General features: G+C 39.3%; 2 protein-coding genes across 3 annotated transcripts in view; both read left to right on the top strand.

The window, feature by feature from the left end:
• Nucleotides 1–15651, top strand: part of AP1G1 (adaptor-related protein complex 1, gamma 1 subunit) — a 75804-nt gene extending 60153 nt beyond the window's left edge. The window contains exons 16-22 of one of the 2 annotated variants that reach the window (XM_012660578.1): nucleotides 1424–1528; nucleotides 2519–2660; nucleotides 2848–2974; nucleotides 6743–6850; nucleotides 6981–7141; nucleotides 9908–10006; nucleotides 11459–15651. In XM_012660578.1, coding sequence (XP_012516032.1) covers nucleotides 1424–1528; nucleotides 2519–2660; nucleotides 2848–2974; nucleotides 6743–6850; nucleotides 6981–7141; nucleotides 9908–10006; nucleotides 11459–11560 — 844 coding nt within the window. In that variant the 3' untranslated portion in view covers nucleotides 11561–15651. The remainder of the gene's footprint in view (nucleotides 1–1423; nucleotides 1529–2518; nucleotides 2661–2847; nucleotides 2975–6742; nucleotides 6851–6980; nucleotides 7142–9907; nucleotides 10007–11458) is intronic. The other variant, XM_012660580.1, reaches the window with a different exon arrangement.
• A 4432-nt stretch (nucleotides 15652–20083) lies between these two features.
• PHLPP2 (PH domain and leucine rich repeat protein phosphatase 2) overlaps nucleotides 20084–27999 on the top strand; it is a 67881-nt gene continuing 59965 nt past the window's right edge. The window contains exons 1-2 of the mRNA XM_012660452.1: nucleotides 20084–20159; nucleotides 26460–26749. Coding sequence (XP_012515906.1) covers nucleotides 26466–26749 — 284 coding nt within the window. The 5' untranslated portion in view covers nucleotides 20084–20159; nucleotides 26460–26465. The remainder of the gene's footprint in view (nucleotides 20160–26459; nucleotides 26750–27999) is intronic.

Raw genomic sequence — 27999 nt, 5'->3', positions numbered from 1 at the left:
CTCACTCTCCTACCCGGGCTAGAGTGCCGTGGCGTCAGCCTAGCTCACAGCAACCTCAAACTCCTGGGCTCAAGCAATCCTTCTGCCTCAGCCTCCCGAGTAGCTGGGACTACAGGCATGCGCCACCATGCCCAGCTAATTTTTTCTATATATTTTTAGTTATCCGATTAATTTCTTTCTATTTTTAGTAGAGACGGGGTCTCGCTGTTGCTCAGGCTGGTTTTGAACTCCTGAGCTCAAACAATCCGCCTGCCTTGGCCTCCCAGAGTGCTAGGATTACAGGCGTGAGCCACCGCGCCCGGCCTACACGGTTGACTTTTTCACTCTGGTGGGCTCCAAGGTCACTAACCAGGCACACTTGGTTCATCTGTTCATACTCGGATTACGTGACTCGCAACCTGAGGGGCTATTGCAGCTGAAAAACAACTGGACATTCTGTTATTGACTAAGTCAAACCAGTGTGAACTGGTTCTGCAGTTATGTAAGGGTTTTGGTTTATTATAGTATTTTGAGATGTCTGAATAGGAATAAAATCATGTTTTGGTGATTAAATCTTTAAATTCTCTTTCCTATTTTGACTAAAAGTCAATTCTTCTAGCTCTCTGGGAGGCCGAGGCAGGCGGATTGTTTGAGCTCAGGAGTTCGAAACCAGCCTGAGCAAGAGCGAGACCCCGTCTCTACTAAAAATAGAAAGAAATTAATGGGACAACTAAAAATATATATAGAAAAAATTAGCCGGGCACAGTGGCGCATGCCTGTACCCAGCTACTCGGGAGGCTGAGGCAGGAGGATCGCTTGAGCCCAGGAGTTTGAGGTTGCTGTGAGCTAGGCTGATGCCACGGCTAGGCACTCTAGCCGGGGCAACACAGTGAGACTCTGTCTCAAAAAAAAAAAAAAAAGAAAAAGTCAATTCTTGGGTCAGTTTCCCAGCCAAGCATATTTAGGGTAAACTTAGTTCTCTTAGACTTTTTCTTTACTTTTTAATATAAATTCTTGTGAAAAATGGTATTTTTTACTTAGTCTTTAAATTGTGATCTAGAAGAATTTGGGGTCAGCATTTTGATGCTATTACCTTTTCGTTGATAAAAACTTATTTTAAAATTACTAAAGAAGAGAATGAACAGTACAGACTTCTTTTGTGGCAAAGTAATAAGTGCTACTCTGTCAGGCAAATTTTAAGGTATGAGATACTTAACAGGCAAAAAATCTGGTGTTAACAATGCGAATAGTATAATGGTGAATATTAGATGAATGGATGCATGAAGATAAAGAAAAGGTTTTGTTTTTTAAAAATTATGTTAAGTAAGAAAAGATGAAGATGTGTGTTTCAAAATTTTTAAGTAGAAAATTCTGGTTTAAATAGTCTTTCTGCTTCTTTATGAATTTTCTTTTGGGTATTTGACTTTGTCATTTTATCCCATAGCCGAATTAAGAAAGTGGTTTCCATCTATGGAAGCAGCATTGATGTGGAACTCCAGCAGAGGGCAGTAGAATATAATGCACTTTTTAAGAAATACGACCACATGAGGTGAGTGAAAGAAACTAAGCAATGCATGCAGTACCTCTTAGCATCCTGAATAAATTATCAGGATAATCCATAAAGGACACTCATTCCTTGGGCTTTATTAACTGGATCTCATAACCCTATTTAGTTCTAATTGCATGGCTGCTTCTGTTTTGTTCATCTTCTGTTCTTCCCAGCTTCTAAATAAAATAACTATGCCAGGTGCAGTGGCGAGTGCCTGTAATCCCAGTGACTCAGGAGACTGAAGAGGTGATTGCTTGAGGCCAGGAGTTTGAGACCCCCTGAGCAATACAGCTAGACCCCATCTCTTAAAAAAAAAAGAAGAAAAAGAAATATTAGCCAAGCTTGGTGGCACACACACCTGTAGTCCCAGTTACCTGGGAGGCTGAGGCAGGAGGATTGCTTGAGCCCAGAAGTTCAAGGCTGCAGTGAGCTATTATGATGCCACTGCACTCCAGCCTGAGTGACAGAATGAGACCTGTCTCTTTAAAAAAAGAAAGAAAATAACTGTGTTTTCATTCAACTCCCCTCCCCCTTTCTGATGCTTTGTTATGGAAAGTTTGCTTCATTTCCTGTTTTATTTGATTAAGATGTGGGAGTTATATTTTTTCAAGAGAATTAATCTCATTCACATCCCATCACCATCAACATTCTTGTGTTTGTCATCTTTTTTCTTCTGTTATGCAATATCTTCTTGATTGGAGACTGTTAATACCTACTGATTTACCTTTCTTTCATCCCAGTTTCTCTGCACTGAAATATATGCTTCAGGATTTTGGTGTACAGTTTGTTTATTCAAGGTTTCTTGCTTGCCCTTAATCCAGCCAGGAATTTAGGTCATGTATTCTTGTAATCCACCTTCTGTTTTTGTGTGTGTGTTGGGTGGGGTTGGGAGATGGCTCTCCATGTTTGGCCTCAGCATAGGTTTGTGGTGGTTTTTGGTAGGGAATCTAGGTTAACTGCCTAGAATTTAACCACTCCAGATTCTTCTAGGTCTGCCCTACTTGAGAGAATGCCTGTCATGGAAAAAGTGACCACAAATGGCCCCACTGAGATTGTGCAGACAAATGGAGAGACAGAACCAGCTCCACTAGAGACCAAACCACCACCCTCTGGGCCACAGCCCACCAGCCAGGTAGCCTTCCACTCACTTATCTGGGGCTTCTGATGATCTTATGGTCCCTTATAGCTTATCTCTTAGTTGATTCCTTTTGTTCCTGGATTGGTTTTGATTCTCCTCCTTATTTTTGAATATCGAAAGAGCTTTGCATTAGATAGCAGACTAGAAAACTAATGAGTTGAGGTCTTATTTCCCTGTTTAGGCCAATGATTTATTGGATTTGTTGGGAGGAAATGACATAACACCTGTTATTCCAACTGCACCTACAAGCAAACCAGCTTCTGCTGGTGGAGAACTTCTTGATTTGCTGGGTGACATCAACCTTACAGGTGAGGCCAGTCTGGAGCTACTTAATGCCTGGATAGGGATAAGGGCATTGGGGAAAAACTACACTGAACAGAATTTCCAGCACGTGAATGATTTGAAGATGGGATAGGCTAAGTGAGAAACAAGAATCGAATCTTCACAACATCTGGGATGTAAGCTGCCATGCTGGTGCTCTAAAGATAATTCATAGGGATTTCTCAAAGCCTAATTTTTAATTTTGGGATAATATTCATAGCATTTTAAGATAGAAAAGATTTTCTCTTTTAAGCTCACCAAGAATATATCCCATGTCACTTCTGCTTTTACTGTCCTAAGACATGACTTTCTCTAGGTTCTTTTCTACTCATGATTAGTTTTCTATAGCTATGGCCATTTGTGGAGAGATGTTAACCTACTATCTACCTTTTGTCCTTCTTCCCCTCCTACCCTTCCTATAATTAAAGCAATTGAAGGAGAAATCACTCATAATATTCAAACATAACTTCATTTGGGAATATTTTTTCTTGTTTCTGTTCATATGTGCTAGACATTTGTAATTGATGTGTTTGGCAATATTGTGAACCCCTGAGTTCAAGAGTATCACTGTAGTGTATAACTTCTGTGCCAAGTTGCAGTGTAAAGTATACCTTCTGAGTTAAAGTGTCTTCTTTAAAAGCATAATGGAGAGTTAGAGCATACATGACCTTGAGTGCAAAGCAGCAGTGGGATAAGGATGTTGGATGGTTAGCTAGACTCTCACAGGCTGATTTTCTTCCCCCTAATACAGCAGGCTCCCAGAGTTTAGGATTTATGTCTGTGTCTTAACAAAATTTCAAGATGTTACTTGTGATGTACTTTTGAGTCATTTATAAATCCTCAGATGCCAAAGTTGTGCTGGATAACTGGAAAATCAAAAACAACCCCATAATTAAAATACAGTGTGTGCTTCACTTAACATGTTAGCATTTTCATGTTAGTACATAGTCTTCATAATTGTAATTTTAGATGATGTCTAATATTTTGTCAAGAAGTTTGCATTATTATTTACTCAGTTTTTTACTGTTGGGCATTTTGTTTGTTTCTAGATTTTTCTTAGTTGCCTCAACAAATATCATTACATCAATTTGTCCTTATTTAGATTTTTTCATAGACTAAGCTAGCCTTTCTGAATATGGTTAACATTAGGATGATTGAACACTTACTTCGTAGGGTATTCGTGAGGACTGCTGACCCACTCTGTGCATGACACTGGCAAATATTATTTACCTTTCCCTCAATTTATATGGGCACCAGTTTCACTGTACAGTCATAAGCATAAGCATTGTATATTATAATTTTTTAAAAGCCCTGTCAGGTAAAAAATTGGCCCTACTATTTTGTTTTTTATTTTTTCGATCACAGAGAATGTTTAATATCTATCTACATATTTGTATTTTAGATGAATTTCCTTTTTGAACATTCTTTTTTGTATCTTCAACTCATTTATCATGAGGTCCTAAAGTTTCATTTGGTTTTTGTTCTTACTTTCTTGTTTCCCTAGTGTTATATGTAAAAGCAAAATGGTAAAATGTTTAAAAGCCTAGATTTTCTTTCCTTCTTCATAATGTGTTTTAAACATGTTTTCCCATTTTCTTTACATTATGTTTAAAAATTTTGAATTTTAAATTCTTTAATTCATCATTACAGTTTTATCCTGTTGTACAGTAATTCAGTGGAAATTTAGAATTAGATTGACCATGTGTTTTTAGAGGGTTTGGAGCAGTGAGTTCCTGTTCCCAAAAACTACTATACTGCACTTTTACAGAATACAAAAGCTAAAATTTGAAGGAGTCGGGGACCCATAAGCTGCTTATGTCTCTTGGGTAGCCTCTGATTCTTCATAAGAACATATTTATAAACTTGCTTTGAAAAATGGGAATTGGTGCAAAAATTTCAAGATTAGATTTATAAAAACTAGGAGAACTATATGAGTATGTCTCTGTATACTTCATTGGTCATCTGCTTGACTGCACATTCTGTGGTGTTTGCATTTGTTTTAGCTTCTTTTGCTTTGCTTAGCCATCTGTATTTCTGCTTTCTTTGCTCATTTTCAGTATGAAATTTTTTTCTAGTATTCTTTAGTGTCTTTTAAAAAAATATAAACCAGCCTTCCTTTACTTCGTTGTGTTAATTCTTTTTTAAAATGGCATATTATCAGTTAATTTCATAAGTGATTTGAAATCTTTCAATATAAAATAATAATTTTACTGAATTTTCTCATGCTGCTGCTTAGAATCTTGAGTTCTCTCATGTTCTGTGAATTGCCTTATTGTATGACTCTCTACTTGTTCTCATTTGGAAGAATCAAATACAAATGATAATCTGACGATTTTTCCCCCACCCCACTGCATACCACCCCTCCCAGGGTGTGTATGTGTTTACATTTTATTACACAATATTTAACATCTACAAAATTTAATGTCTTCATCTACCTAGTTTGTAAAATAAAATATCATTAAGAGGGTTTGATGTTCTCTTTGTATTTCCCTTTCATCCCACTTTCTCTTGATTCCAGAAGTAACTGCTGTCTGTCCTAAAGCAGTGTTTAACCTTATTTACCATTTCTGTGTGTTTCTTGAAGCAGTGTGGTATTGTGTTGTCAGTTTTTTATGTTTTTAGAAATGTTATTTAATTGAATGTGTTCTTTTTGGCACCTTGCTTTTTTGCTAAATATTATTTTTGTGAGAATATTTCATGAATAACCCATGTTAAGTGTATTTCTAGTGAATTCATATTTTTACTATTGTAGATGTATAGTATTGTATCAATATATCACAACTTACCCATTATCTTGATGATGCACATTTTGGTTCTAATATTTCTCTGTTGGAAATCATCTTGCTATGAACGCTTTTTGTCTGTGTCTCCCTGTCTATATATGTAAGAATTAATTAAAAGCATTAATAGAAAGGTAGTTTCTCACCTGGGGAAGATTTTGCTCTCCAGAGAGTGGCAGTGTCTAAAGATATTTTTGGTTGTCACAACTGGGAAGATGCTATCAACTAATGCATAAAAACCAGGGGTGCTGCTTAACATCCTACAATTCAAAAGACAGCCCTCTACAACAAAGAATTAGAAAGCCAAAAATATCATTAGTGTTAAGATTGAGGAACCTTTGTTGAAAGATATACTGATGTTCAACTCTACTATTGTCAAATTATTCTCTATTTTGGTTGTACCAGCTTACATTTGTATAGCAGAGCTTAAAAGCCCCCATTGTTCCATGTTCTTACCAATATCTGGAATTATCAGACATTGAAATTTTCACCATTCTGATAGATAGGAAGTGGTATCTCACTGTGGTTTTAAATTCCATTTCCATTATTACTGGCAAGATTCAACATCTTTTTATAAGATTCCGTTATAAAAAAAAAGATTTCCTCTTCTGTGAATTACTTGTTCATGTATCTTGTTACTTTTTAATTAGGTTATCCTTTTCTTACTGATTTTTGAAGATATTTATAGTTTAGATACTTATCTATTCATTATTATGTATTAATAGCAAACATTTTCTCCTGCCTGTGGTATCTTTTTCCTTTTTTCCTTCACAATATTTTTTTAATACTGAATGGAAGTTGCTCATTTTAAAGTATATGAAATTTTAGTTCTTTCCTTTTATGGTCTATGCTTTTTGCATCTTGTTTAAGGAATCCTTTCCTTAACCTGAGATCATAGTAATTTTCTCCTATATTTTCTTGGTGAGCTTTGTCATGCGGGCTAAGGTTGACTTTCTGTTGGAATATATCCTTTAGGTGCTCCAGCTACTGCTCCTACCCCTGCCCCAGTCCCACAGATATCCCAGCCCTCCTTCTTATTGGATGGGCTTTCATCACAGCCTCTCTTCAATGACATCGCTTCAGGTATGTTTGCTGTTGTTACCTTCATTACATGGAGCCCTGAGCAATGAGAGATGGTTATTGGGGAGAGGAAGTAATAATTCTGCAAGCATTAGATTGACTACAATAAGATGATCTTCCCATACTTTTCCAGGCATCCCCTCCATCACAGCATATAGTAAGAATGGCTTGAAGATAGAATTCACCTTTGAACGTTCAAATACCAACCCCAGTGTCACAGTGATAACGATACAGGCCTCCAATAGCACAGAGCTAGACATGACGGACTTTGTTTTCCAGGCTGCAGTACCAAAGGTACTATAATGTCTTCTTTGCCTTTTGCCTTAGATTAAAGATTGGCTGATTTTTTCTCATGAATTTGGTAAAGGATATATCATAATGTTTAGAGATTAAACTAAATTTGCAGATTTAACTCAAACCTAACAATAATATAACTATTATGGTTCATTGAGGCCTGTCATTTTTAGTGAATAATACTTGGTCACAAATATTTCCTACAGTTAGTATTGTATGATAAAGAAAGGAAATTCTAAAGGTATTGAGATCCAGTGGATATGGAGTTCATTAAAAAAATTAAGAAAAAATAAAAATAATAGTGAGAGCAGAATTCTACATATTGGTCAGTTAATGCTCAGGGCATTGAGGATAATTCAACCTTCAGTAATATAGTAGTAAAAACCTAAAAACAAAATCTGACATAGAATTAATGTTAATTAAGATGAGGGAGTTTGTCTATTTAGTATTATCTTCTAGTCACTAGATCAGAAGTACATTTTTTTCATCTCTTCATATATGAGAGAAACTCTCCTCTTTCCTTAATTAACATCGTTTACTGTTGATATGATGACTGTTTTTGTGAATTGAGGTTTTGTTTATACCAAATCTTAGTTGAAGAAGTATTTATATCCATTTTTTAATAATGGAAAGTTTTAAATAAAGAAAAGTTCAGAATAAGGGTTGAGCAAAGTTTTTCTGTACAAGAGCACTGTGTATTTTAGGCTATATAGTCTCTATTGCTACTCAGTTCTGTTATTATAGTACAGAAACAGCTGTAGACAGTATGTAAATGAGCATAGCTCTGTTCCAATAAAATGTTATTTACAAAAACAGGTGTTGGACCATTCTTGGCCCCTGGGCCATGGTTTGCCAGCTGCTGGTTTAGACTAAGCTAACCTAATCTTTGTGGTGACATGTGAAATATGGCATTCAGACAACACGCTTTTGGAAATTGAAGATGTTTTCTTTTATTTGTGGTTACTGCTGACATTGCAGCCTTCTTTGCTTACATCTTTAGAAGCCAGAGTGTAATGTAGATGTTTTAGAAACAGTAGTGTTAAGTGGTTAAGAACCACTAATGAACTGTAGAACTGTTTGGATTTTAGTATTAGTTGTCTGACATGAAGAAATTATTTAACCTCAATAGCTGGGTTTCTTCACTTGCAAAGGGGGTGGTGATAGCCACTTCATAGGGTTGCTTTAAGGAATAAATGAGTTTTTTGTGCCAGGCACTATATGAAACATTTTTCTTGTGTTCAGTGCTCAGTAAATGTCAGCTGCTGCAACTTAGGGTTTACACTTGTTACTTTAGGCTGTTGTTCTAGCAGCTTACCACCTCTACTATTAAAGCATGGCCTTATTCTTAGTGGTGTACTATACGATGCGACGTGATGATGTAGCTTGAACTTCAAAATGTCATATTTCATAGATTCCACTTTGTAGTATTTTCACTTTTTAATATCTCTGAAATTGAGGTACATTTTTAAATTGATACCTTGTCATAGTTTAATGGGCAGTTTTCCTTCTTAGTGGTAAATAAAATAATGGTGTGAATTACAGTTGATAGTATCTTATATTTAATGAAATATAGTAGTAATGAATAGTATTTTAGCTTACATAATTTATCTTGATATTAGAATTATGAAATATAGTAGTAACGAATAGTATTTCGGCTTACATAATTTATCTTGACAGTAGAATTATGAATAAGACCCAATATAATAAATCTGTACATTGAGATTGAATCTTTACTCTTGTAATTTTTGGCCTTAGAGAAGACTAGTTTGCTCGCACTCTTGCTCGCTCGCTCTCTCTCTGTCTCTCTCTCTTTCTCTCCCTTAAATATTTTTGGAAGACTAATCTATTTTTTTTTTTATTTCAGCATATTGTGGGGGTACAGATGTTTAGGTTATGTATGTTGCCCTTCCCCCCCTCCCCCCAAGACTAATCTATTTTAAGGAAAGATTTTTAACATTATAGTATATAAACTAGCTACCTAGTACAGTATAGCTTACCTTGCTTGCCTATAGCACTTTCATCTCTCATCCTATAAACAAACAAAACCCACCAGCATTCAAAACATCATGGTGTTTGGCTTATCTTGGTCTTTTGCTGTACAGGCTAGTTCTTCATGTACTTTTTCTGTATGTGGACCTTGTGTCCCTAATGGAGTGACCCTAATATGTTCCACTTGCATATTAAAAAGCTGGCTCTTTCAAGCCTTTTCTTCACTTCTGTCATGTAGGGGGAGGCCTTGACATGTTCCAGATTATTCAGGCTTTAAAAAACAAAAGTTCAAGTCTCTGGGTCCCAGTCATCTAATTACACAAAAGCATAAAGGCTTATAGTTGGTGACCAATATGTTGGTTTGTTATTTGGGGAAAACTTTTCTCTTGGTTTCCTTCTGGCTTTTTTTAAACCACAGGTACTCATTTTTTACTTACATAGTTGGTCAATTCTATTAAGTAAAGTTAATCAGAACAAGAATTGGTCAGCTTTTTAAAAGAGGTAGGCTAAAATTCCTTCTGCCAGAAAGCGGGGAGAGTCGCTCATTGCTGGTTTTCATGATCAAAGACCTAACAATGGGTTTTTACAAATACCATGAGTGACAGCCCACACCACTTTGAATTGCTGATATCTGGAAAACAAATTGTAGGCAAAACTACTAAGTAGATAAATCTGTTATTTGAACCACCATCTGGGTGCCTAACTTTTTTATTTGTTGACATCTCTGACAAGGCATTGTGTATTACTTTTTCTGAAGAGTGCCCTTTGTTCCCCTAGACATTCCAGCTGCAGCTTCTGTCTCCTAGCAGCAGCATTGTCCCCGCATTTAATACGGGGACCATCACACAAGTCATTAAAGTTCTGAACCCACAGAAGGTGAGTAGCACATTTGTAGCCAATATCTGAGCAAGGTGTTTAAGTGTATTTCCTGAAATAAAATTCTACTTTGTTTCTTGGGGTTTTTCTGACACATAGAGAAGAGATCAATGAAAATGCTTGGTCTCACTTCCTTGTTCTTTTGTAGATGGAACCCAGAGACATCAAATGACTTAGTGGTGTCTTATTAAAATGGAACTTAAAAAAATTCTCTATTTAGAGCTGTGGTCCCCAACCCCCAGGCTGCAGCCTGGTATTGGTCCATGGCGTGTTAGGAAATGGGCCGCACATCACCACCTGAGCTCCGTGCCACCCTCCCCCCACCGGTGACACCCCATCTTCCCAACTCCAGTCCCTGGAAAAAATGTCTTCCATGAAACTGGTTCCTGGTGCCAAAAAGGTTAGGTACTGCTGAGGATTAAAGGTCTAGTTTTTTTTTGCGGCGGGAGCGTGGGGTTTGGGGGGTTGGGAAGGAGGAGCTTAAACATTTTAATCTATAAAGTTGAAATCTGAGGTAAGAGCATTTGTTGAGCTAAATATCTACATTTACTGCTGTAATTATTAAATGTGGATTGCAAAAGTAGAAGGATTTTAAATGAAGCAGCCAAATGAAAAATAGCTTTAGAAACTGAAATTAAGCAATATTTTATCTTCTCAAAGAAGTAAATGGACTCTACCTAATGGTAATCAATTGACTGATTTTCAAACAGCTTCTGAAAATGGTTCAGAGGATTTCTTCACCCTGGAAGATCTCTACTAGTTCCTTGTAAATACCAGTATAATTTCTTCCTCCTGTAACATTACTTTTCCTCTGCTAGTCACTGTATTTTGACTATCTCTCTATAGCACAAGCACAAATTCCCTGGACCATCTGATATACAGAGTAAAAATTTTCTTAGTGCATTAATAATTGAAATCTGCCTCATAAAGTAAAAAGTAATTAATAATTGAGTTCTCTTAGAACTACTGGTTTTACCTGTGAGTTAACTTTTATACTTTGGGAACAAAACAAGTTTATGTTCACATTTACTATAGATTTTGCAATAAAGTAACAGTATACTTGAATGTATGGCATAAGATGAGTATGTGTTTACCTCATTTTTCAAGAGACTTAGATACAAGGGTTGAATCTTTTTGAAAAGCACTCAGCACATGTTACTAGGAAAGTGTTCCCAAGTGGTTCTGTCCTTTTAATGCAGTTCTGGGGTTGAAGCCAACCACATGTCCTGGATATGTACTTTCTTTACTTGACAGCATGACATTGGCCCCGTGGCTCAAAGCTAGAGTCCTAGGTGTCTTTTGGTTGTTGTTTGCCTGTGAGTCATTTTTAAAAGACAGCTTTGCTTTAAAGTAAGTTGTTGACTCCTAAGATTAAAAGTCTATTTGTAGACTGGACAGATTCTGGAGATTTTATTTCAATATATAATTTGTGATTCTCTTTTCCTCTTATAGCAACAGCTGAGAATGCGGATCAAGCTCACATATAATCACAAGGGCTCAGCAATGCAAGATCTAGCAGAAGTCAACAACTTTCCCCCTCAGTCCTGGCAATGAGGGTCTGGCACCATTCTCATTCTTATCCCACTCAATCAAAGGAACTCTGGGAAGGAGGTTGTGATTGCTGGCAAGTCCCCCCAATTGTACCATGGGCATGAGGAGCTGAAGAGAACTGCTGAGGAGGATTCTCCTAAAGTTATTGCTGACCTTGAAGCATTGTTAAAGACTAATGTCCTCTCCTCCACTGTTGAGGCTGGCTGCTTCTGGAGGCTACTTTGCACTCTTCTTCCTCTTCTCCCTTTTCCGTACTTCTCCACCCCCCCGCCCCCCACATTTACAGCCAGAATCAACATTCCCTGGGCCCCTGAGGAAATAAACAGCTGGTCTGGAGGAGAGGACTGGAATTTATGGCGAGAAAACACTCACTTTGTCTCTGCAGCAAAGAGTTGCCCCTTCTTTCTACTGTTGTCTCTCTGTGGACTGGGCAAGGTGGGGTATTTATTCCTCACTAGCTGGGTTACCATCTTCAGGCGCTTTTTACATCTGGTATTCGGAATGGAAATGTAACAGTGGACATTAGGGAGCCCTGCCTTTTTCTACTGGTTCCCCAATGTGTGAAAGAGGCAGTAGGCTCCTGGTAGCCTTTTCTGTGCATTGCTGTGTACACACAGACACACACATGTATGTATGTTTGTTATCAAGAACTGGTCAGACCTTGAGAGGTTATTTGTAAACACTGGACAGATGCAGTTAAAAGAGCTTTTGTTGAGATTTGGCATGAAGGATATGGTGCTCTATTTGTAATAGAAACTACCAAGGCTCTTCCAGCTCCCCTTTCTCTCCATTCTTTAGCTGTAGTCATGAATACTCTCCATGATTTTCGAAATTGATTCCTCCTAAAGTGCAAAGTGAACACCTTCTAAAAGATATATTAATAATTATTAATGGCCCTATTCCCACCACAGATTTTAAAGTTTTTCCTAAACCTGTAACTTGCCTGTTTGAACTGTGGTAAATAGGTGGAAAGAAGAGTTCACCAGTTTTAAAGTTCAGACTCCTTAACAAAAGCACCTTTGCCCATGGGAAGAGTGAGTGTCAGACTCATCCTGGAGCATATTGGAGTCATCTTATCCATTACTCCAAACTTCCCTTTTTATTTCTTGAGCCTGGCTTGGACCTTGGCATTCCGTTTGAATTCCTTCTTCTAACTGGAACATTTGTGTTGTATCTGTAACACTGGCACTGAAATAAAGACCACACGGTTAAAGAAGTCTTTCCTATATTGTACTTTATGGTGTTGGAATGAAGCCTTGTAGCTTCCTTACCCCCTATGTCAGAGGAAGTCTTATGAACACCATAGGGTAGGAATGTCCTTTCCTGAGTCTGAGAAATTGGTCTTTGGAAAGAGACCAAACTCATGAATATCCACATCAAAGACTTGAGCTTTTTAAGCTAGTGAGAGTGCCGAGTGCATTTTAGAAAGGACCCATGTGTAATCAAACCTTAAAATTGAGTTGCTAGGGTGAGGTAAAGGTGACTCTCCTGTGGTACATGTTGAATGTACTGTGTACGTTCAAGTATACAGGCACCATGTCTTATATACTGAAGAAGAAAAGAAAGAATGAGGCCCTTAAAATGGTCTTAAAATGTTTGCAATTGTTACTGTATTGAGTACAGTATAATTACTACTTTGGCTTCAGTCTTAAACCTGGATACAAATGTCCGTTTTCCCCCCTTCATTTCACCAAGCCTTTACTTAAAATCTTCAGTGTCTTGTCAAATCTAGCTCTGTATCAGATGCTAGACTATTCCTAACATTTGACAAACTGGAGTTGAACTAAAGGCTCCAAAGGGGAATTTTTTTGGTCTTGCTAGTATATAAGAGCAAGATCTGCTAAAACTTACTCCACTGGTTAAATGGTTGACTGTGTTAAGAACAGGATATTATCTCCTGCGTAGTTTTCAGTAAAGTAAGTGTGGACTAGTGCATATTTCAGAGAACTGCTCTGCCTGTGCAATGCAAAATAGCCTTTAAAGGTTCCTTTGCAGACTGATTTCATTGGATGGACACTTAATGCTGTGAAACATGATAAGATTAACCTAATGTTGGTGGACTTCTTGAATAGAATTTGTCTTAACATTCCTCTTTGTGTAGAGGCTTTATTTTCTTTCTTAACATTTGTAGTTAACCAGCTCAGTTTTTTTATTTGAACTGAGTTGAATCTCTGAAGAAATCTGCTCAAGACCATGCTGTAAGACAGTAGTGCTAGCTAATGGAGCTGGGAAGGGTCTACTCCACTGGCAAAGCATCTCCTTGGGTGTTCATGTTTTTGACACAGAGTTTATGATCATCCATAGCTTTGCCTAGAAGGAGTAAAATATCATGGCCTTAACACAAAGGGTGCTGCATATAATATGAATTGATTTTGGAAACTGAACCTGAGTACCACACTGAAAGGCTAGCAGCCAAATACCTGCCTAGGATACTGATGGTTGTGAAGACTGTTTCAAATGATTGGATCTTTGAAAGCTTCAGCGTGCCTTAGTTTCTAGGATCAGAATTAGTTCTCTCTCACTTGGCCTTGCAGCTAAAAGGAGAAATCTCTTAATTTCTGTGAACGCTTGCACATTTCAGTAATTTCTTTCCCAAGTATAACCACTCAAGGGTGAGCAAATTTGGATGGATTTACAACTTCAGAGCCGTTGTGAGAAAAGAGCAATTTCCATGGCTGTTTTAATAACCCCAGGGTGATAAGCAGTGAGCCCTCACACTTGGACCATACTTCCACAATTTCACATGCACTTGTACCTCATTATTTTCCTCTTCAATGATGGTTTGTATCCTATCTTCCTCCCACCCCTGGTAATCCTAAGGGAGAATTCATCTAAGTAATCTCAATAAACTGTAGGAAGGGTGCTCTCCCTGAGAAGCTTCTCCCACAATGTTTTGGTGCTGTTACCTTGAGGTGGTTTGGACAGTCATGGAAGTTTCATGCTGTGTACAGTGATCATCTGTTAATTTTAAGGTTTTTCTTATTTAAAGAAACATTCCTCAATGTAACATTTGGGAGGGGATTCTTAACCTCTTGCTAGGTCAAAGGTGTGGTTTGTGCCCCATGTTTCTCCCATTCATATATGAAAATAGACTTTGAAAACCGTCCAACACTATTGGTTTGAATACTTCCATCTACTATATAGCATGCTTTCCATTTTTTTATCCTTTTAGAAGTTGGAAGTTAGGAAATACTGCTTTTGAGGTTCAACTTCATAAATTTCTGCATTGGAAAATATTTGGGCCATGAGAACTAGGGGAAAGGAGTTTGAATGTGTATAATTTTTTCTAGTGAATGTATTTTAACCACAGTGTCCTAAACTGAGAGACAGCACTCTCAAACTTTGTGGTTGGGAGAGTGGTTTTACATGTCTATGTATTCATGCATTAGGGAGTGGGGAGAATCATTGAAGAGAGAATTGTTCAGAAAGTCCTGAAGTTTAAAACACTTTTGACCAGCTTTGGCTTCGGAGGGTGGGGCTGCTTGTAGAACTGGAATATGAATAACTTTATCAAGCAATAGCAGTGAGTGGGTCCCATCAACAAGGTTCCAGGACCTGGAACACTTCAACAGAAGAAAATGCTGAAGCAGCTTGCACAGTTGCTTCACAAACTTCCATGAGGCTGATTCTGGCTTCAAGATGGAGCATTGGAGTTTTCTTTTTTGTTTGTTTGTTTGTTTTTTTAAAGAACCTGCAGTTGAGCTTTGTGTTTTGTTTTTGTTTTCTATTTGGGGGCTACATGGGAAAGAGCTTCTGAACTCTTTCCTTTGTGAACTCCCATTGTGTTCCTGTAAAGTCCCTTTTCTTTCCTAATGTTGTAAGTTACATTTTCATTAAGCCCCATCCCATCTTCTTTACTGTAAAAATATTAAAAGGCTGTTTCCAAGTGGGACGGCTAATGAAGTTCTAATTATTGCAGACATATTTTTGAGATGTAAAAAAAATTTAAAATTAAATGATAAGTCTTAGAGGCGAGTGAGGAATAAAATGGATGTAAACATTTACATGGGATGCATTAGAATTCTGTGTGTATTGTCTTTTGGTTGAAACAAATTATGAACAGTGACTAATAATAAAAAGTCAATACTCAATGATTTAAAATTTGCTTCCTTGCTTCTTACACATGGATTAGAAGCCTTGGATGAATTTTATTCTAGAGCTTTGAACTAAACTCATTAATGTATTAATGTTACTTTTGCACAGAAATCTCACCCAGAGAGGAATCCGAACAACTTAAAAACTTTTAGGTGTTGGAGAAAATTACCAGAAACTAAAAAAAAAAAACTTTTAGGTGTTACAGTGAAAAAGTCTTAAGTTCAATCAGACATTTTAACTAAAATATGATTACTTCCATGCTTATCTTTTCTACATAGTTGAATTCTCAAACAAGGCAAAGATGAAACATATCAAGATGAAATGTATGTTTAGGGTGGTCGTGGATTTTAGTTAGTCATAAGCTTCTTTTTGTGAATTGTTCAAGCACATCTGTGACTGGGAAAAGGAAGGCTTGACCAGCCAAAATGAGTTCTATTTTATATGAACTCTTTTATATAAATAATTTTTTGGAGATTGGAAGCTTTAGGTTTTCTATTACTTTGATGATCCCTCACAGTCCTTTTGAGAAGGGGGAGGCTGTGATAATCCCCTGATTGAAAAGGAGAAGGGTGTAGGCCTTGGCAATTATCCAGTTTAGGCAGAAGTGCCCTTTGGCACTGTTTGGCACCCTTTGGCAACATTTCTATAATCTTTGCTTATATATGGCTTAGTTAAAATTCATCTTTGTTTTTGATACTAAATTTAGTTGTCACCTTCATCTAATGTTGTTAGATGAAAATATATAATAAAAGCTACAATAGAAAAGTTTAGCCAGTCATAGATTTCAGATATGTACTTAACAATACAAGAAATATTCAGATTTGAACTTCAATCCAGAGGCACTAAATTAATTTTTATCACTTTTAAGTGATAAAACCAACCCCCCCCGTGCAATTGTCCCCATATTTGGAAAAACAAATGTTCAAGGAAAAATTTCTTCAAATCTTCAAACAAGGTAAGTACTGCCTATTTATTTGGAACCAAAATAAGGAATATCCAAAGCTGCTCAACTTATGGTAGCACAACAAGGGATTTAGGCTTAAAGATGACTGTGGATCACTGAAGGAGTAAGAATTAGATATAAATAAGTAAATATGTCTTTTATGGTTCCTCTACCAAAATATGATAGATATGAGCTTTCCTTCTCCAGACTGTCTTCCCATTTTGTAGTGAAGATTTGGAAAAGCTCCTGGCATGAAGAGTGTGTGTGTGTGTGTGTGTGTGTGTATACATTCTAGGGAGGTGGAGAGGGTATGCACAGCTGCTATAGGAAGGATACAGAAAGGAGAGATTCTAATGACTTCTCTGTTTCTTGGCTTGATCCAAACAGTGATTTTTTTGTAATGATGAACCTGCAGTGAGGGCAGATGGATTTTTACACAAAAAAAAATCCCAGAGGAATTTATTTTTAGGGTTAGTCTCAGCTGTTTACCATTTCCAGAAATTGTAGTTACATAACCCTTGGCATACATTATACACACTGCCTTGAACTCGGGGGAGAGCATGAATATGTGACCTTTGAAACGAAGTATGCAATGTTAATAGCAGTACATAATTTGAAAAGAAAACTCAACTGGTTGTCACTACTGAATTGGATCTTAAATCATGGGGACCATTAAAGGTAGCTGCATCATAAATTATCCCCTGAAACATTTGGGCTGGTGGCTTTCTCACCACCCTCCTCCTCCTTTTGAAAGAGGTACTACTGTTGCCATTAGGAAGAAGTAGTACATAAATAACTTTTAGCACATGCTTTTATTCTGAATTGATGCTTTAGCTCACCATTCCGTTAATTAAAACAACAACCATCTACCACTGCTGTTCCCTAGCATGAACTCAGAGTTTGGTTCTGGAACAAGACCTTACTGTTTTGGGTGATCAGTCAATAAAGAGCATCCACTCAAGAGCTCTGGAAAAGGTAATGTGTAATACCTCAAGAAACAGGCTTTTTAGCCTGAATAAGGGCAAGACCCTGTCTCTAAAAAAAAAATAGAAAATTAGCTGCGTGTGGTGGTGAGTACCTGTAGTCCCAGCTCCTGGGTAGGCTGAGCCAGGAGGATTCTTTGAGCCCGGGAGTTCAAGGCTGCAGTGAGCTATGACGCCACTGCACTCTAGCCTGGATGACAGAGGGAGACCCTGTCTGAAAAAAAAAAAAAGGTTATTTTTTTCCTTATCATTGTTTATCTGCCCTTGATTAAGTCCACTTTTGTCTCCATATTGGTGCCTATTCCTTATATACCAGTGTTCTTGCTGGAAGAAATTACCCAGTAAGCACTGAAATGGGAATCCAACTACTTTGAGTAGTCTTTTTTTAAATTTTGTAGAGATGGGGTCTCGCTATGTTGCTCAGGCTGGGCTTCAACCCCTGGCCTCAAGTGATCTTCCCACCTCCGTCTCCCAAAATGCGGGGATTACAGGTGTGAGCCACCGATGTGGAAGGAAAACCCCCAGGAGGTGGACAAGCTAAGAGCTTTTTTCAGCTTTAACCAGACTCATAGAGGCAAATTATCATTTTTTTTTTTAGTTCCTATCCAGAAGAAGGCAAATTATTTTTAATGCATTAAAATGAGACCAAGAAATGAAGATTACTAGAGATTGAATTTTGTTTTTGTTTTTGAGATGGGGTCTCGCTCTGCTGCCCAGGCTAGAGTGCAGTCGTGTCATCATAGCTCACTGCAACATCACACTCGGGCTCAAGTGATCCTCCCGCCTCAGCTTCCGGAGTAGCTGGGTCTACATGACAAGCCATGGCACCTGGCTGCAAGAGTCAAATTTTGTCTTGACATTTAAAATATCTCCAAATGGATACATATCTCAGAGATGGACACAGACTGCCCTTTTAGATCTCAAACTCTCTTGTACTAAACCTACAATTAATGTATTCTAGACATGCAGTTGGTCTGGACTAGGTAAGCTAAAGCAATGGATAATGGGTGGTACTATCTTTACCAATTCTTCAAAGGTCAAGAAATTATTGTTTTTTGCTGTTTAATTCCTTACAAGTTACTTGAACGTACAATACCTGTGTAAGAGGGGAAAGCTTCCTAGGAAAATTTGGGAGGAATTTACAAGGAGAGTATTTTCTGAGAAATTGAGTGAATCTTAAATTTAAAATTTCAGAATATAGTGGCTACTGTGAGTCCCTACTAGATGTTAGGCACTTTGTATGCATTATTTGCTATATTTTCTTTTCTTTTTCTCTTTATTTTTTTTTGAGACAGAGTCTCACTCTGTTGCCTGGGCTAGCGTGCTGTGGCGTCAGCCTATCTCACAGCAACCTCAAACTCCTGGGCTCAAGCGATCCTCCTGCCTCAGCCTCCCGAGTAGCTGGGACTACAGGCATGCGCCACCATGACTGGCTAATTTTTTCTATTTTTAGTTGTTTGGCTAATTTCTTTCTGTTTTTAGTAGAGACGGGGTCTCGCTCTTGCTCAGGCTGGTCTCGAACTCCTGAGCTCAAACGATCCTCCTGCTTCGGCCTCCCAGAGTGCTAGAATTACAGGTGTGAGCCACCGCACCCGGCCACTATATTTTCTTAATAACTACTAGGCAGATATTAATCTCTACTTCACAGTTTAAGAACCAAAGCCTTAGATCAAGTAACTTGCACAAGGGGATAGATTTAATAAGGGGTAGAACTGAGATTTGGAAGCAGGCTGTCTAACTCCAAATTTGGCCCACTGGCCATGAAACTACTATCATTGCAAGAACTTAAAAAAATATACTAACTTTTTCTGACTTAGCCTTGCAAATAAGACCATTTTACTATATTAAATCTGCTCGAGGAGGAGAACAGAATTCTGATCTCTTTGCTACATGAAGACAAAGGGAATTAAAATATGGCTGGGAGGTGAGCTGACGTTTTGTACGAGGTTGGGTTGAACTTGCTGAAGAAGGTCGTGGGCACGCACCTTTAATAAGGAAGAGAAAGGGCCTTACTAAGGTGAGTATCCTCAGCGGCTTTGCAAGGGAGGCCGACAGGCCAGTTTTGAAGTAGAAAGAGGAAAGTGGGAGAGGGAAGTTATAAAAGCCACCCTTAGCGGAGGGCAGCGTCCTGTCACAATTGACAGGTGCAGGCCCCACCTGCCCCTTCTTCCAGCTGGACTTCGAGGGCGGGGATACCAGGAAATAACCCTCCCTGCGCCCCAGTCCTCCAAACCTACGGTGGCGGGCACCCGAGGCCCCACGCCCTGCGGCGGCACCAGATTGCCCCGCCCCGTCCTCGCCTCCAGCCGGCCAGGATGCGGCGCCCGGCCCCGCCGCGCCCGCAGCTACGCAGGTCCGGCAGGGCCGCGGGGGGCGGGGCCTGAGGCCGTGGGGGGGCGGGGCCGCCGGCTGCTCGCGCGCGCCGCCGAGGCTCCGCGCGCCGTCGCGCCGGCCGGGCGTCCCTGAGCAGCCTCTGCCGCCGATGGGGGAGGTGGAGCCCGGGCCCGCGGGCCCGCTGGAGCCCCCGGAGCCACCCGAAGCGCCCGCGAGCCGCCAGCCGGGAGGGATCCGGGTCCTGAAGGTGAGGCGGGCGAGCGTGCGGGCGGGCTGGGGAGGGAACAAGGGAGGGCAGAGGCTGCCGACGCCCCCGCCCCGCGCGGTGGCCGAGGCTGCCGGCGACCCCCGCCCAGCGTCAGTCAGTCGACTTCGCGGCTCGGCCGCTGCACAGGCTGCTGGGGGCGCCCCGGCCCCCACCGAGGCCTCCGCGCCGCTTCCCCGCCGAGGCCTCGGCCGCCGCCGTCCCCACCGCTGCCCATCCCTGGCCGCGCGCCACCCGCCTCGCAGGCCCACGCCTTCGGGCCGCTGGCCGCCGCCGCCCACCGGTGCTTGGCCACCCCGGGAGCCCGCCCTCCCTCGGCCGCGCTCGGGGCCTGGGGCCGGCTCCGGGGGGCTCCGAGGGCCGCCGGCTCCGGGCCCGGGAGCGGGGCTGGAAGTACGCAGGGCTTTCTCCCCGGACACCTGAAGACATCACCCCAGCGGGAGGATGGCGGCGGCGATTGGCCGGCGCTGCGGTGTGCTCGAGGCTGCGCTGGTGGAGCGGGCGCGCTCTGCCCTGGGGGCTTGCACCGAACTCATGACCCGGCGCCCCGCTCGGAGACGCCGGCGGGGGAAGGAGGACCCGCCCCGCCTGGGGAGAGAATCCCCGGACGAGCTTCATCACGGGGACTCGCTGGGCGTGTTGCAGAAGGGAGGAGGGGCTGGGCAAAAAGGGGCACTCCTGCCCGCGGGAGTGGGGCTGACAATCCGGGGAGACGGTAATGGGGGAGCCGTTATGCAACAGGCAGCTAGCGGGGCTTTTGGGCAGGAATGGGAGGATAAGAAAACGGATGCAGGGGAGGGGGGAAGTGGAGCCTTGAAGGTGATGACAAGAAGTTTAAATGCACAGGAATGCACAAGGTGGGGAGGGGACTTTGAAGATGGTTGAAGGGAGGGATTGTGGGAGGCTAACTGGGTGGAGTTTTCTACTAGCATTTGAAATAGTTGCAGAGAAATTTTTCTGTAGGTCAAATGTGCAAACTAGGTGTCCTGCTGTCCTGCCGGAGGTGGAATAGAATTCCTTCTAGAGTTGTAGAAGAGGAATCGGCAGGATTTAGAAGTTATCAGGGAGAAAGAAGGGGGGGGGAGGAAATTAGAAGATTTGATGTGTTTCAAAAATACTTTGAAACACAACGGAAAAACATAATGTCAAATACATTAAATAATAGTTGTTCATTGGGATTGAGGTTGAGCAATATTTACGTTATTAAGATTATTAGTAAGGCCATCACAAAGATGGGAACACCAAAAACAATAATAGATTTGAATGAACTAGTGAATCCATGCAACAACATAAACTAGAACTCTGTAAAATATAAAACAGTTTTTTTCTGCTACCACTTCTCAATCTTAACACAGAGACTGAAAGAAATAGCTTCGTACTTTACCTTTGACTCTGCATAAACTTTATACTATTTATTGGACTTTATAAGTTGCCAGTATAATTACCCAAAGACTTGCAGGTATAAATTTAAAATGATACGGTCACAAAAATGTGAACTGTGAATGAATATAAACAAACATCAACTGGCCTGGCTTATCAGGGAGTGGCAGGTCTGAGAGAGAGTTAATGCCTTCAGGCCTAGAAGGTAAACAACTTTGGCTTTCTTGTTAGTTTTTTTTTTTAGTGGTGAAGGAGTGAGTTGTGACAGGAAAGGAACTGAGCAATGAGGACCTTTATCGAAGACAACCTACCATTGGTTCCCTGAGTTTCCAATCTAGGGATCATTAAGATTCAAGAAGTTGACCTTGATTGCAGTGCTGAGCTAATGCTGTGGGATGCTGACAGTCCTCAAAGGCCTTTGCATTCCTTGCTTTATTGCATATGCTCAAGACTTTAAATAATCCTTGCAAATAACTGATATCCGTTATGGAGAATAGGTGCTCTGTTCCACATACAGTTCTCTTAAGTGGTTGAGTTCTGTGCCAAGTGAAACTGAAAAAGAATATATAAGTAGAGTTGAAGACTTTCTCAATTGGAAAAAAGTCACGATCTCACACACATTTTTCTCTGAAGATAACTTCAAAAAAGACTTTTCATTATTTTTTGTAACTCTCTTAATAACAAATCATGAACATCTTTATTGTCAAATAATACAGATCTTCATAAAAAGGTTGGTATGACTTAACCAGTATAACTTAGCCAGACTAGATCTAGGTCCATCTATATGAGGTATTGGAAAATTTCATTCAAAATGTCCCCTCAGATTTATTTAGTGAATTGCTGAAACCTGGGTTATAAATTTTCCAGATGTTTCCTACAATTTTGGGATTATGGGTTTTTTTTTTACTCAGTCTATAGAAGATACGAAGTTACAACTAATGTGGTCAGTTAATGCCATGAGATTCGGTTTTTCCAAGAATAATTTTTTTTTATCAAAATATATGTGGTTTTTTAAACAATTCCAGAAAATTTTTAATTAACTGAAACATTTCTGTCCCACCCCTCCCCACTCCTTTCAAAATATTTCATAACATATGTATTTCCAGAGATAAGCCTATATTGTTTTTAAGTTTCAAATGCAGAAACATATATTCTACCTAGGAGTATTCCACATTTTAATAGAGCTAACTAAATATGGAGAGTTACTTTACCATGCATATGTTAGTTTTCATATGTGTTTAATAGTTTATTACCTTTGAACTGATCATAGTCCTCATATATCATCTTTATTTTTAGAGAGTTGAAAGTGTGAAACTGAAACAGTGGGTGCTTAATTTGTGGCATAGTCTCAAGACTTTTGCTTTCTAGAAAGATCTTTAAATCTTAAATATGCTCCATATAATTGTTTGATGTGGGAGGTGATTGTAGTTGTATTTCCTCTTGGATAAATATGTGATAACAGTTCTTACTTAAGAGTAAGGGAGAAAATGAGGTTTTCTCAGTCTAGCAATTCCAATGGAATGGTGATTCTAAAAGCTGAAAGCAGCTCAGAGGACAGTGTCATCATCAGTACTGGCTGCTTAAAAAGGCCTTTCCGGCAGTTACCTGATGTGTGTGTTAGGCAGTGGATCAAGACATTCTTTGAGAAGGAAACACAGGTTATTCAGCAGTGGCTAATAATAGCTAAATAGTCCATTTAGTTGTTGCTACAAGACTTTGCTTTGCTTAGTACCTAGGCCTTTTAAATGCCCATTGATCAGGTCTAAGAGAATGATACCTACTGAAGTTCTAACTCAGCAGTTTATCTTCATAGGGTGGAGTGTATCAGATAAGACAGGGGACAGATCCTTTGAACAAAATGATGACTAACAACATAGATGTTTTGATAATATAAAGTTCCTTAAGAAATTTATAATCCTAAGGAAATATTATATACATGCACTAAAAATGACTGTTAAAAATTCTCATGGAAGGAAAATTATGTATGAATTAATATAGTACTTTCTGGCATCTTTCTTGACTTTTCTAAGATTGAGAATGTCAGCAGGCCATTATTTGACCTCAGAAAGTTTTTCTTAAAGAAGCCTGTTGGTGGTTGTGTGGAATAGTGTGTTCTTGTTCTTTCCTCTCCACTGAGTGCAGAATGCAGAACTTCTTTAAATAAATATTGCTGTACTATATAAAATATCTTTCAGATGGACCAGTTAATATTTCTCAAAGGTTAAAAAAATAAGGAATATAATTATTTAGTGGTAAAAATGTGGTGGTCCCTGTGTTTATGCAATAAGCACTTGAAAGCCCTTTAATTCTGAGATATTCAGCTTTGAGAAAATGTACTTGATGAGAAAAGAGAGATCTAGTTCCCACTTGTAGCAGGGGTTATCCTACTTCTTTAAAGTTAGAATCAGTAATAATCCTCATGTCCTCATGGTTTGTTTTTTTTGGAGACAGGGTCCTGTTCTGTCGCCCAGGCTGGAGTGCAGTGGCATGATCATAGCTTACTTAACCTCAGACTCCTGGGCTCAAGTAACCCTCCTGCTTCAGCCTCCCGTGTAGCTGGGACTACAGGCCTGTGCCACCATATCACTCTGGCTAATTTTTAAATATTTTTGTAGGGATGGGGGCTCCCTATGTTGCCCAGGCTGATCTCAAACTCCTGGCCTCGGTGATCCTCCTGCCTCCCAAAGCACCAGGATTAAAGGCATGAGCCACCACACCTTGCCCTTCATGGTTTTGAATAACCAAACCTAAATCCCCAAGATGTGCAAAATGATCAATTTACCTGAGTTATCTTAAATTTAAGCAGTGAAGCCATTCTCAGTCTTGTTTTTTTCCTCTCACGTGGGAATATCTGCTACCTTTTCCTTCCCCTTTCTTTACCATCTTTAGAAATTTAAGTGCTATAATTACCCTCAAATATTTAACCTCAGTAATTAGAAAAATAATGTTTGCTTTATTTATAGATATTTCTGTTTTCCAGTGAGGAATGCTAGTGAAAGTATTTTATTTACTTCTTTTCACTTTGCAGTCGATACAAAGATGTAGAGTTCTCTATAGAAAGGAAGATTTTTTTCCCCCAAGTTTGTTTAACTTCTTGCCAGAGCTAATTGTGCTAAAGTACAGACTGGGAATAAATGGCAGCTAAAGTCTGCAAACGTCTCTGTGCCACCCAGGTGTTAAGATACTACAATGGGTTCTCAGTGGAGAAGAGAGGAAGAAATGTCAAATAAATAAATAAAACCCATTGTCCTACATGTAGTATTAGAAACATACTCAAGGTGAAGAAGTTCTGCTGAGGAGAGAAGAGTCATTCTCTCTACGTAGGAGGGGAGATTGGGGATGGGACATATGGTTGACTCCATAGAGAGGGTGATGTCTGAGTAGAGTTTTGAAGCATAACTTGTCATATGAACAAGATGGAGAAGGACATTTCAGACATGTCGCAGAATTATGTACTAGTAGGTGTGTTTGGGGAGCTACAAGTAGTTGGATGTGACTGAAACAAAGTGAAGGGCAGTAGGGAATGAAACTGGAGAGGTAGGTCAGTGGAAAATTCTTTTTTATTAAAAAGAACAGAAATAGCCCATCATAAAAATAGAGCAGGCAAATGTTGATCTTTAGAAACTTGTTATATTGGCTGCAGCAATTGTTTTTGCTTTCAGATAACTTCATAATATATGAGTTTCACATACATAAGTTACCAGCTGCAATTTTTTTGAAACGTGACAGGAATGGAAAGAATATTTGTGCAATATTATGCAGATACCGAACTTGTTTATTTGGGATATGAGGCAGAGGGTTAGGAACCTAGGGAAACATACAAATTTGCATAAAGAGACATGTACAGAAATGTTTATGGCAGCATTGTTTCCAGCAGCGAAAAGTTGGAAACAAACTAAATGCCATCAATAGGAGAATTGATAAAGTGCAATGTATTCATATAATGGGGTAGTATTCAAATGAATGAACTGGGCATATTAACGTAGATATATCTCTAAACCAATGTTGAAAGCACCACATGTACTCACCATCAAATTGGTATTAGCTGATCAACACTTAAGTGCATATATAGTAATAACATTCATCTTTTGTCTGGCAGATGTGGGAAGGAGGAGGGGATGGGTATATACAAACATAATGGGTACGGTGTGCACTGTCTGGGGGATGGACACGCTTGAAGCTCTGACTCGGGTGGGGCAAGGGCAATATATGTAACCTAACCATTTGTACCCCTGCAATATGCTGAAATAAAAAAAAAAATAAACCAATGTTGAACCAAACAAAATTGCAGGGTGAAATAAATGTAAGTATGTTAAAGTTTAGACAGAATTTCAAATTAGGTGAGATATAATTAGGTGAGACATATCTCACCTAATTTATGTATCTAGTTTCTAGATATGTACAAACGTGATAAACATATTAAAAATTTGTGGAACGATAAGTGCCAAATATAGTAGTGTGTTTTTTTCTGGGGAGAGGAAGGGAATGGGATTGTGGTGGGATACCACGTAGCTTCAGCTACGCATGTAGAAACGTATTCTATGTATTATATGTTCTTTAGAATAATGATCCGAACTAAATATGGCAAAATGTTAAAACTTGTGAAAGTTGGGTAGTCGGTACCTAGGTATTTTGTTATTCTTGACATTTCTCTGAAAATGTAAACAAAAGAGAGAGTCAGGGAGGTTGATGGGTGGAGACATGAAAGCTTGCAATAAAGAAAATTAAGTTTTTCCAGTTTTAAGAATGGGCATGGCAGGTGCAAAATGCTCCACAAGAAGGGGGGATGCTTGAGCAGAGTGTTGGTGAATATAAAGTAAAGAGAGGTGAGGTGAGGACTGAACAGGTCTCATTCAGTCAGATGTTCTAGCTAATGATTTCTTTCGCTTAATATTTTTTTAGAGAAATATGAAACGCAATGGAAGCAGAAATTGTTTGAATAGGAGAAGTAGGTTTGGTTCTCGAGAAAGAGACTGGCTGAGAGAAGATGTGAAGAGAGGCTGTGTTTACCTTTATGGAGCAGACACTACCACTGCCACTACAACCACCACCACCACCTCCTCCTCCTCTTCTTCCTCATCCTCCTCTGATGTACATCTCGTCCTTTGCACGGTAGAGACACCGGCATCAGAAATATGTGCTGGAGAAGGAAGAGAAAGTCTTTATTTACAGCTTCATGGAGACCTGGTCAGGTGAGGTCTGAGTTTACCACTCTAATTCTACTGCAATATAAGTAATAAATGTGTCTGCTTAGAAGTGCACTTTAGGATTTTAATCGAGCTGGACCTGCTGTTGATTATGAGAGTCACTAGCTTTGACAAAAGATTTGTCCTTGGAATGCTGGCTTTATGATTCCTGAATTTAAAAACTATCGGCAAAGGAACATTTGAGAGTTCTTTCATTTGGAATATACCATAGGTCAGATATCTAAATTTAAAATAACTATTTTAAAAGTTATTTTTTTTGGAAAGTATAAATAGAATGAAATTGAAATGTATAAAAGAGTATATAGAGTGAGAATTCCTTTTCTCTCCCCCATTCCCTACTACCCAGACCTTTTCATGAGGTCAGTTGTTATCATCAGTTTCTTATGCATCCTAGGGATATTCTGTGCACTTATAAGCATTTATATGCTTATGCACGAGTATGTGTCTCTATTCATATATAAATTTTAAAGGTAATGCTACCATATGCAACACATTGGTGACTTAGTATCTCTTAGAGATCGTTCCATGTTAATATTTATATAGTTATCATTTATTTAATGGCTGTAGTAGTATTCCATTTTATGAGTGTATCATAATTTTAGCCAATCTCCTATTAATGGGCATTCAAGTTATTACCAGGTTTTTGGCACTACAAACAGTGCTGCAATGAATATACTTGTTCCTATGATGTCTGTCATATGTGGAAGTCTATCTGTATGATAAACTCCTAGAAGTGGAATTATTATTGGTTCAATTTTGATAGATATTGTCAGATTTCTCTTTACAGAAGTTATATTTTCATCAAAAATATAAAAGTAGGGCTGGGCCTGGTGGCTTACACCTGTAATCCTAGCACTTGGTGAGGCTGAGGGGAGAGGATAACTTGAGTCTAGGAGTTCAAGACCAGCCTGGGCAACATAGTGAGACCTCATCTCTACAAAAAGTTAAAAAGTTAGCTGGGCATGGTGGTGCATGCCTGTTGTCCTAGCTACTAAGAAGGCTGAGGTGGGAGGATTGCTTGAGCCCAGGAATTCAAGGCTGCAGTGAGCTATGATTATACCACTGCATTCCAACCTGGGCAACAGACTGAGACCCTGTCTCTAAAAAGAGAGAAAAAGAAATGTGTATATATATGGGTGTGTGTATATGTGTGTAAAGTATATTTATTTCCCCACTTTCTCCAAAACATGTTAGTATTAAATTTTATATATAAATATAGACACATGCATGTGCGA

Source organism: Propithecus coquereli, unplaced genomic scaffold (assembly GCF_000956105.1).
Source record: "Propithecus coquereli isolate 6110/MARCELLA unplaced genomic scaffold, Pcoq_1.0 Scaffold67, whole genome shotgun sequence".
NCBI lineage: Eukaryota > Metazoa > Chordata > Mammalia > Primates > Indriidae > Propithecus > Propithecus coquereli.
The sequence above is the reverse complement of the archived record's forward strand: the minus strand, read 5'-3'. Positions and strand labels throughout refer to the sequence as shown.